Below are 11,692 nucleotides of genomic sequence, written 5' to 3' on the forward strand. Positions count from 1 at the left end.
ACCCACACACAAATTGTCCAAATATTAATGTAGGCAAACATTGGAGGGTTGCTTTTTTTAAATGTCATATTGACATTGGGTCTGGTTGAATGTCAACACATCAGGGAGGATTTAACATGGCCCCACCTGTCTGCCAGGATGGTGTGCGGAACTGAGAGAGGAGCGAGGAGGCGGAGGGCGGAGGCTGGGGACCTCGGGACTCCAGAGCTGAGATCAGGTTCATGACCGAGGCGTCAGGAGCGGAGGGGCTGGCGTGGTGCAGGCCGGTGTCAAACAGCCCAGAAAGACCTTACACAAGGAAATAATACATAATTACAACAATCGCTTAAAAAGTTTCATTATGTTTTTACTAATATGTGGGAAGAACAGTACAAAAATAAAAGAGAGAACTACAGATTATGCAAATGTTGAGCTATAAGGACAGTGACAGTGAAAAAATGTAAAGTTTTATTCAAAAATTAGTATTTAGAATAATTTATATTGCAATTTTTACAGTAAATAACCTAAAAAAATATGTAATATAAGTTGCTAACATTTATTATACAATATAATAAGCGTTAAAAACTTTGAATTTAGTTTCTTTTAGCTCAAATAAGCCAAAACGATCCATAAAAGCTCAACTACATACATTAATTCCCACTAATATTTAGTAAGTCGACCTTTACCGGGTTGCTAAGTAACCACAGGGCTTTTGAAGCCATTCCCAAACGTCTGATGTAATACCGACTTCTTCAACAGGGGTAGGGTCAGAGGTCAAATCAATGTTCGCTTCTTTATCCATTCTAAGACCAATACTAGTGTGTGTTTAGATTGTTGTCCTATTGGTTAGCTTTGGTTTAAGATGAAAATGAATAATTTGAAAGTAGTTCCCTTTCCTTATCACATGTCAAACAGACCCTCAGTATGATGCTCCCACCACCATGCCTGACAAGAGGTACAGGCTTCTCTATTGGGGGCTTAAAATTGGCTGCTTTTTCAGTTGTTCATTAAAAATAACCAATTTATTTTTGCTATTTTTGGATCAAACAGCTGGAACCTGGACACAGTTGGGTGTCCCAACAGGATATTATCCCAAACCCACATGAAAACTAAATGCTTATATGCAAAATGAGTCTAAGTGTATTTCTGAGTATGTATAATTTTGTGACAAAAACTCAAAACTAAGCTCAAACTCGTTTACCCAACTCTTATTTTTATAATTTACTAAATTATATGATGTATGGTCATGACATTTGGATTATTTTACCAATTTCACTATAACAATTTCACAATAACAATTTTGCTGAAATTTGCCTAACTCTGTTGTTTGCACAGCTTTATCTTCTTTTATTGGGAATAATCTGTCTTTTTTAGAAGCACATGCACATTTTGTACACTTCTTAAAATGATCTCACTCAGTTGCACATTCCTTTGGAGTCGAGTACACTATTTTTAATAAATGCAATGTAATTTTGCTCTTACTGTACAGCATCTTATTTTTAATTTTGCTTTGACATATTTTTATACTTTTATCTGTGTGCAAATCAACGTTACACCTGAACTTCCCCACTGTGGTTTAATACTGAATATTGTATTTATTCTGACTTGACAGAAGAATTGGGCCTGATTCAAAAAGCAATAAACCAATTAATTGAATGATAATTAAAACGAGTGCAATAATTTCTATTTGCATGATTTATTGTTTTTCTCTTTTTTTCCCTGGTTATTTGGTCTCAACTAGACTTTTTGTAGGACATTTTGTTAAAGGAGACTTCATAATTCATTTATAATTTCTGTTGTTTTGTTTGTTTATTTAAATATCTTCCAGTTTCAGTGTTAAATGTCCACAGGAATTTAAAGTTTATTCATCTTTGAGAACGTGTTCTTGTATTATTATGACATTACTATTATATTACATGAAAATGGTCTTAAAATAACAATATTATTGTTTATTGCAATAATTTCTGGGACAATTTCTCGCCCAGAAAAAATAGTTATTGTAACAGGCTTAAGAAGAATGGTTAAAACTCATAATATTTATGTTATTATTAATAAGATAATTACATAATTAAATTCAGTGGTGAGTTTATGTAAACTTGCAAGCAGCACTGGAACTCCAACTCCACCTTTCAATATATTAATCACTGTTGCTCAAAACAACCTGCAGAACACTTGCAAAGCGGCACAGGAATGAATGCAGGGTTTAGCCAAAATTTGCACATTTGTCTGCGACAATAACTTACCAGACCCTGCACAGGCTGACCAAATAATTCACCGGCAGGGCCCCTTATGGTGGCGACATGGAAGGTATGACATTTATCTTACCCAAACTCCGTCCAGCTGCTCCCCAAGCCCCGCCTTGGCCAGAGCTCCCTGGGTGGTGATTGGTGGCATAGCCCTGCAGAGGGTGTGGGGTGGAGTAGGCTTGTCTGTGAAGGAGCTCAGAGTCAGGGTGGGATGATCTGGAACTCCCATAAACCAGACTGGGAAGGAAGAGGATATGGGGAGGGCACGGAGGGTGGAAGTGTCAATCAATCTTCAGAGCATATTAACATAAATCCAGTCAGTTTCCCAAATGTGACCCCTGAAAACGACTAGGTGGAGGTTAGCTTCAGTGCACACAAAATCACACAAGTGAATTACTCTATTCTTCTATCATAAGGGTAATTAATTATATTTGTTAAAATTACAATTAAGTTTTCTATTAACAAGAAAACCAAAAATTATTAATGAAATCAATTTATTTTTGAAGGAATCACACAATTACAACCATCCTCATTTCACTAATATCCATTACAGCAGTCATAAATCTGTCAAACCCATACAGTGAGGCATACTTAATTATAAAATAATGGCTTACTTCCAATCAATAAAACGCAATCAAAAGGCAATTTCATTTCATAATTTTCTCCTAACTTCCTTTATATGGTTTTTGTAGCTGGATAATTTGGCCTTTGAGAAGGCAGATGAAATGCGTGGCTGCCTGCCTGTTCAGATGCATGCTAGCATTTGGTAGCATCATTTGGGAGAAATGCAGAGACTAGGCCCGAACTGTGCAAGGCCTGCGGTGCGTATAAATAAAGCATATGACACCGCAGTGCAATGTGCAGCTAAGTAAAAAAAATATACTTCGTCGGTTTGGTCCGCAGTCAAACAATTAGCATGTCTGTAACCGCTAATTAGTATGGCGATGCAGCTAACAACTGAATGGTGCATGCCGACGCAAATATGCGAGCTAAGCTGCATGCAAAAACAAATAAGCATATTTCTTTGGCAAAAATCGGCTTTAATGAAAGGCGCATATTCCGTTTTGAGTTTTATCACGCAAATCTATTTTTGCCTTAAACGTTTCGAGCAGAAATGCGGGGATGATGTTTGCGTGGACAGGCCTCTGCTTTGCTTCCCTGCAACACGGAGCGCTAGCTGCCAGGCTAACCAAGGCTAAACTACAGAGCTCCCCTTCACGCATTCTGTGCACCTTTCATCCTCTAATTTGATTTGTTCATATGGATTCTGGTTCTATTCGAGTCAAATTGCTGATTGCACCTTCGATGCACAGGATGGAGATTTTTTTTTTTTGGCAGAGCTGTAATATGCAAATGAGCACCAAACCACGCAAAACCATCACAAATCCGCTAGATCACAAACGCACCCAAGTTGACATCTAAACAGTGATGCATTATTTCTATACGTCTGTTTCTGCTATGCGTGACAGTGTAGTACGTGTTAAATGAATATGCATCAGTTTATCTGGCTGATTACTGTCAGGGGGGTTGCTCAGAGGGGGTTTGCTGCGTCTGCACTCCTCGCAGTTTTCCCATCAATCCCTATGAATATATCTGTGTTCAGGCCTGCAACACAGGGAACAATAATTCCAATGGACACTCAGACATCCCCCACCTCCATCCATCCCGCCAGGTCCTACCTAAAGCCCCATGTATGTCAATCACATTCAATTCACCCCCCCAACCTTCTCCTTTCTCCACCCCGCCCACCCCCACGACACACGTTTATCCATTCCTGTTTATAATAATATTACTATGCAAACTGTTTGGATGACAATGCACTACGCACGGCGCTGTAAATGAAGCTCCTGGCTGCCCAATTTGTTTACACGGGAGGTCACACCGTGCCCTGCACAAAGTAGCACGGATTTGATGCATGCACATTGTCTGGATCCCGATGCATTACCTTTTTGCCGTTCTGTCGTAACTCCATCCTGCTCCTGCGCCCAAATCACCAAATCCTGTTCCCGGGTAATTTCTATCCATTTAGGAGCGGTTTCAGTGAAAGCGACGAGAACGTAGCAGGGCACGAAAAAATATCCAGTCTTTCCACGTTCTCGCTTTCAAGCTATTTTCCCCGGTTTCATAAGCAAGTCCTCAGGAGTGGAAAACAGCATATTGAAAGAGAAATGGTGGGGAGGAGGAGAAAGCTGGATGAAAAAAGAGGGGGGTCTACGGGGTTACAATCCAACCACCTCCAAAAAAAGCCAGTCTTTCACCTTTTCCTGTGCCTTTATCATTTCCTCGGTCTGAAACCAGTCACGGTCATGATGAAGATGCCGCGGATTTGCTCTCTAATGGGCGAATTGCTTTTAAACATTTGACTTGAACGCGTCCTTTTTCCACCGTCTCTCCTCCCCTTTCTTCAGGCTAGTTTTGGCTACGCTGATGCTAGCTCTAGAAAAGATAGCGATCGACGGGGCCACGTTGGTACCAATCATTCCCCATGGACGAGCAAAAAGAAAATCCCCAATTTGAAAATCTCTGTTTTTCCCCTCTTGCTCTCTCTTCGCATGCAAATGGTTCCCACCCCCCTCCGGAGCGGAGCTGTGTGGGGCTAGCAGCGGATGCTAGCTGTCAGCAACGACGCATCAAAATAAAACGGGGCTGCTTTTATTTCCCCCAAAATACTCGCTCCCCTCTTTTCTCCGAAGGCCATCCGAGTAAAAGCAAAAACTGGATCGCTCACACCTCAAAGGCTGACGCAAGAACACGAAAAAGATACATAAAAGCCGAACGAGGAAGTGTAGAGAAATAGGCCGCGTTTAAATATTTTTTACTCATTTTCCTCCGGAGACGCCATTTTTGAAGGCGGATAGCCGCTGTCCGTCCTCCCTCTCCTCTCTGTCTCACTCGCTGTCTGCTGTGACCTCCATTCACCGGCTACCAGTCTGCCAACAAGCCCTGCTCGCTCTTCCACATTTTCATTCTTTTGAAGGGATAACTATTAATCAACACCAAATGCCGAGCAGCTCGCCCTGCACGCTGCAGTTTGCTGAGACGCATTCGAGTGCAAGCGGAGAAAATCCCGAGATAACCAGATTTATTGAGCTGGAGAATTTAGTTTGCAAATTTATATCCTGATCTTGACACACATTTGCAAACTAAATACTGCCAAATGGTCTATGTTTTCAAAAGGTTTGATAATGGAGCAGTAAAGCTGAAATGTAATGACAAATATCAGACACCAAGTCAAAGAAGAAGAATACTGATAAAAAAGATTTATTAATGATAAACTGTGAATAAATATACGTTACTACAAAACAACGAAAAAAAGACCAAAATAAACAAGACTACATAAATCTATATGAATTAAGTTGATAAAGAATGATTAAATATATATATACTCTTAAAAATATTAATATAAGCTATAAACAGGCAATGTATAATCAAAACAACTTAAAAGAAACAGTTATACTGTCTATCTATCTATCTATCTATCTATCTATCTATCTATCTATCTATCTATCTATCTATCTATCTATCTATCTATCTATCTATCTATCTATCTATCTATCTATCTATCTATCTATCTATGAAAGAAATGTAACATCATAAAACAACCAAATATGTAAATATAAGAAATATACTTTAAATGACCAACAACATAAGTCAAGTGCATTAAGAAAAACAAAACTAATGCAACATATAGAATAAATTCCATTAGATGTAGTAAAAATTTAATTACTTTCTATTTTGTGTAATAAAATTGCCCTGTAGTTGCATATTATCAACTGCAAATAAGCCATTATTTTATGATGACATTTGCCTCAAAATTTTGGCTTGACAGATTTATGGCAACTGTATTAGACATTATTAACCCAACCAAAAGAGGCAATGTAACATTATATGAACCCAAATCTATAGATTGCATATAAAAGATGAACATAAAGAACAAAGAGGTGGACATCTTCCAACTGTCTCACAACAGATGACATTTCCTGTTTTAAACCTGTTGTAAATCCTTCTGACTCTGGATTTAACCCTGCTTGGCCTCCGCCAAAGTTTCGGATTCCATTCATGTCTTCTCCTCCCAACATGGCAACAGTTGTTTACATGCTTCTGTTAAAGCTTATTATTTAGAGAACCTGCCTGGCAGACGATATGTACATAATTGTTCAGGCCAGCAGATGGCACACTGAGCTTTCTAGTAATTACAGTAATGGAGGATCATTGAGCCCTGGCTGGTAGAGATGGTCTAGTAGTTCACACCTACTTGGGGTTTTTTCTGACACTTTAAACGGCTAGACCTTGTGTCACTTCTCGGTTTAAAAATAAACTGAAATACAACCAAGAAGGTTTTTATTAAACTGTCACACAAAGACAGAAGAGCATGAAATACAAACCAATTCAACAAATTAGAATATTATTGGAAAATTAATTTATTCCAGTAACTCATAAACGTGTAATATAGAATAACTACACATCTACAAGTCTTTATTTCTGTTAATTGTAATGATTTCCACGCACAGCCAATGAAAACATGATATTTAAGACTAGAAAATTACATCAAACCAATAAAAATATATATTTAATACAAAAATCTGGCCTTAATCAAAAACCATGTTTAACACCTTTAACACTTTGTTATCTTAATCTGACCGGAACACATTTCTGGTTTATTTAATATGACAGTATGATCCTTTTTGTCCCACATGTATTCTAAAGGCCATTCAGCTGACTGTTCATTGTCGTGTCAGTGTTTGCTGCCCTCTAGTGGAGAGGTTTGATTTTTCCAGTTAAAAATATTAGGTCTTGTAATATAGCTTATATCCTATATGTCCTATAACTTATACCAAATATATAAATATATTATATTTATATATATTATATTATATATTATATCAAATATGATATATTTGATATAAATGATCTTTACTATACAATCTGTCAAGTGAACACATTATTAATGCTTGTGCTACCTTGCAAATTTGATATTTTATGCGAACAAAGTTTTGGTTGCAAAAGGCAATTATACCATTTGAACTTTGTCATATCCTTTAATATTAGAACAATAAAAAAAATAGTCACAGTAAAAGCATTTACAGATTTCTAATAAATATTTTTAAAAATTTGAAAGGTGTGGCATACATCTTTATTTAATCCCAACAAAACAACATTTTGTAGGACAATAGAACTTATTTTGGCCTATAAGATTGTGATAAAATATATTAAAGTTTATAAAGTGACAAAATGTGCAAAGTTCAAGGATTACAAATACTTTCATAATTTATTCTTCAATAACACTTAGACTGGACACAGGTATAAAAACTTGTTTTGTTAATGAATCTAACCATAAAACACTGCAGTTTTAGTGTGGTCTGATTTACATATTTTAATAAATAATGTAATAAATACGACCATATTTTTGAGAAACTGATTTATTTTACAAAAAAGCAGAAGACAATAAAAGTATAAAATAAAATATCACACTTTTGTTTGTTCTTTTTATTAATTATGATCTTGATGCTTTTTTTCAGTATTTTCAACTTTGCTATGATAAATGATAAAGCTCTGAAAATTACTAGATTAGTTATTCTAATTTGTTTCAAACAGCTATGCATATTTTCCTGTAAATTTGCAGTGGTATGCTAAATGATAATTAATAACAATACACCAGATGAAAATTAAATAAAGATAAATTTAAAATGAGAAAATTAGACTTTTCAGGGAATTCTTTAATAGATGCTTCTCCATTTTCATCCTGGAAAATGCCTGTTTGCTTCTTTCATCCTTTCCTAATTGTTTCCGTTTTCTTATTTTGTATGCAAATGAAACTTCTCCCAGTTCAGCAACAAACTGGTTTAAAATTGACTGACATCCTGCAGAGAGCACTAAGAGGGCATAGTGATGCATAACAGCTGATCCCAAAGGTCACACAGTCATTAGAAGAATAACAAAACAAAGGATATAAAGCAGGGAATATTACTTAGACAGGATAATGCATTTATGTAAATAAAAGAAAAAACAAATTAAAAAAAGAGAGAAAATCTGTAACAAGGCTTTCCCCCAACGTCTGAGTTGAATCTTTCTACTAATTTAATTTCAATTTGTTTTACGGCTAAAAAAGGACAAAAACTTTAAAATAAATTTAAATATAACCCACCCACCCAGTCAACTGTGCTAGCGCCTCTCTCTGTCATCCCACTTGACTGCAGCTGTTGTTGCAGCAAACCTCCGGTTCTGTTCAGTCCAAATGCCGGTTCCTGTTGACGCGGCGCCAGCTCCATGCCAGATTATCAAGGCGGACGCTGACAAGTGGTGAGTTTTAACACTAATTGCTGGCAGTAAATACACATTGGATCTGAACGATAAAGTGAATCCATGCCAACAGAAACTTTATTGACTCCATCAATCACAGATCATTTGTTTATGTTGTTTGACAAACCACAATAGAGCTTGAAGTCCAGGAACACCAAGGTCTTAAGATGCATAAATAGATCAGAAGCCTAAAATAGACTCCACACATGAGGAGCGGCACATACAGTACCAGGGTGTCAACTCACGTTACAGAGCCACGTTTATTGGCACCCAAGGTAAGGATGTCAATAAAAATAATTAAATGGGTCAATCTTTTATTCCAGAATAATTCTTAAGAATCTGACAGTAAAAACAAAAAACAGCTTTTAATTTAAGGATATTTAGTCACTTGGAGAAGGAAGACTGTGTAACAAAACCATTATTGTTTTTAAATTAGCACCAGTGACACTATTAGTCGTTCCTCTAACATTTGACAAGGAGGAAGCAGACAGAGACGATCGCTCTCCTTTGCTATCCTATTTTTAAGCTCACCCTCTAAACATAGAAGAAGCATTCATTTTGGATCATTTTTCTGTTATTTGGGTCATATGTTTTGATTTATTATCCTGCCAAAAGACTGTCGTTATGACCACTTTTACATTTACTGATTGAAGCCAAGAGATTATTTAAGATGAACTTATATTTCATCTACATGGTGGAGCAGTTGGCAGAACTGTTCAGAGGTGGATAGTAACTGGATGCATTTACTCAGTTACATTTACTTGTGTAACTTTGGGGGAAAATACTTTTAGGAGTAGTTGCACATTTTTACTTACTAAAGTAATATTATAATTAATAATTCCTAATCTTACTTGAGTAAAAATTGGGTTACTCTGCTCACTGTGAGTAACTTCTGAATGAAGAACAAACACGATTTGAGCAAAAATACACCAGACACATATCTAAAGTTTGTTGAAGTGAGACCTCTTGTTTCTACACAAGCTTTGTTAATCTGATGTAATTTTCTGTCTGCTGAGCTTGTTGCTGCATTTAGAGGTCAAATAAATATCTGGTGAACACCAAATGCTGTCACTGGAAGAACTTCTTATTCTGTTCTCAGATATATTTACATTACCTTCTGTGAGTGTTGACATATTGAAGAAACTGATTTAGAAAATTGTTTCTTCTGCTTGAAATTTATTTTGAAACTTTCACTTATAAGCTTTTTCATGTTAGTCTTTAAAATACCAGAATTTGCACTGCACATGACTTTATATTTTTGTCTGATGACATCATTGTAAAATATTAAATCACATGTTACTTAGTACTTCCATAGATTGGATACTTTTTTACTCTTTAAATAATTTCATGCTTGATAATGTTACCTCTTGTTTTAAAATGTATTTAATCTTCTTACTTTTTTCAATTTAGTTTCAAAAATGATATATATTAAAGCAAATAATGTAGATTTTACTGGTTTTAAAATGATTTTTTTATGTTTTTCTTTTTACTCACAGGTGCATTTTATGGAGGGCTGATCATAGTTAAAAACTTTTTTCCTTCTGAAAAAATGTACTGGAATTAAAGTCTGTTTCTTTATAAATACAGATTTTCTGTATGAAATCATGCAACAAGAGCAATAAAACATGAATTTAACATACAGCTTTTTACACAACAGATTTGTTTGTCACTTTAAGAAGGAGCAGATATTTGGTGATGGAACTTGTTCCTGATGACAGTTTACAAAGATGCACAAATTTGAGCTGCAAAAAAGAAAAACTTAGCAGATTACAGTAAAAAAAAATTCCACTGATGCACTTCTAGAAAACATTTAGCATGTTTGTAATTCTATGTTGACTAACTTCTATAAGGTGTGTGTTTGTGAGTACAGACTAAGTGTGTCCTGTCTTGTGTTACAGCGTTCTAGAAAAGAAAGCGGTGGCCTGCCAGGATCTGATGGATGCTTTCCACGCCTGCATAAAAACTCTGTGTGACGGATCCTGATAAACGAAGAAACATGGATTTAAAAAGTAAGTTCACATCCCTACAAACTACCACAGCCTGCCTTCTGGGAAGGCTTTGGTTATTTCATTGCTTTCCTAAATAAACCTTGTACCATAAACTTTGTATGAAAAATCTCTGCTTCGTCTGAATCTTAAGGAGAGAAAGTGTTTGAAGTCAAAGATTTTTACTTAGAATCATTCTCACAGCTAGTAACACATTAACCAAATTTTGCTAATCGGTGAAGCTAATGTTTGTTTCTTCCTCTTTTTCTTCCTTCTTCTTAGGTTGCGTTCAGGTGGCCACCAGTTAAAGGTTTTTCTACCTTCCAGATCTTCCAGTGAGGAGAAATATGGAACTGAGTTACCAGAAAAGTCAAGATGAATGTGATTTCAATATGTCCAACAGCACAACACTTGTTTAAATTAAAATAATGCAAATGACATAATGATCCAGCGTGTCTTTTTCTGGCATGATGTTTGATCCTTAAACAGCAAGATGGAGGGAAATCTACATCTATAATAAATAAACAAAATTATTTATTTATTATAAATAATTTTATAATAAATTATTTTTAAAAAATTATCACGATAAATGATAAACTATGTGATAAATACCCAGCTGTTCTTACAGCAGGTGACTAATTATTTATTCTGGAAGCAATCACATGCACTTCATTTTCCTCAACAGTATAAAAGTACAAAAAGGGGGCATTAATACAAATACACTCCACACTTTTCAGATCTGTATTTGTAACAAAAACATTTGTGTTTTTCTGTCTCATTAAAATCCTAATGAAATATATTTTAATTTCTAGTTGTGAACAAAAGAGAAAAAGTTCAAGGGGGCATAAATGTTTGCAAGGAACAGTTACAAAAATATCCCTGTCGTGTTAAATAAAGTACTGCAGGCCTACCAAGTTATACTGAAATCTCTCTGGGTCAGCAGCTCCTCATCGTCCCATCCGCAGCCTTAGCCGATGTTTACACACGTCTTTTCATAATAACAGGGAGGGAGGTGTCCTCTGCGGCCCACGGAGCCCACGGTGTGGCAGGTGCTGAGGTGAATGCAGAGATAAGCGTATTTTGAGGAAGGCGACCAGGAGGGCGGGGAAGAGAAGCCAAGAGGAGAGAGGATGGAGAGGGAGTGAGACCCGGATGCTGATGCGAGCGGGGCGAAGGAAGGGA

At 36.3% G+C, this 11,692-nt stretch overlaps 1 protein-coding gene and 1 long non-coding RNA gene across 3 annotated transcripts in view; one reads left to right on the top strand and one right to left on the bottom strand.

Moving 5' to 3' along the window:
• The window catches only part of prr12a (proline rich 12a), a 28,522-nt gene extending 23,171 nt beyond the window's left edge, over positions 1-5,351 (bottom strand). Inside the window, exons 1-3 of one of the 2 annotated variants that reach the window (XM_088000955.1) lie at positions 4,171-5,351; positions 2,305-2,462; positions 127-288 (exon numbers count right to left, since the gene is read on the bottom strand). In XM_088000955.1, the coding sequence (XP_087857081.1) occupies positions 127-288; positions 2,305-2,462; positions 4,171-4,250 (400 nt within the window). In that variant the 5' untranslated portion in view covers positions 4,251-5,351. The remainder of the gene's footprint in view (positions 1-126; positions 289-2,304; positions 2,463-4,170) is intronic. The other variant, XM_014971207.2, reaches the window with a different exon arrangement.
• Positions 5,352-7,956: 2,605 nt separating this feature from the next.
• LOC148153766 (uncharacterized) lies at positions 7,957-10,953 on the top strand. The gene is made up of 3 exons (XR_015761515.1): positions 7,957-8,525; positions 10,424-10,534; positions 10,793-10,953. It is a non-coding gene; the product is annotated as an uncharacterized LOC148153766 (long non-coding RNA).
• The last annotated feature ends 739 nt before the right edge of the window (positions 10,954-11,692 follow it).

The sequence above is a fragment of the Poecilia mexicana genome, unplaced genomic scaffold (genome assembly GCF_051168715.1).
Source record: "Poecilia mexicana isolate PSO_F unplaced genomic scaffold, ASM5116871v1 scaffold_19, whole genome shotgun sequence".
Classification (NCBI taxonomy): domain Eukaryota; kingdom Metazoa; phylum Chordata; class Actinopteri; order Cyprinodontiformes; family Poeciliidae; genus Poecilia; species Poecilia mexicana.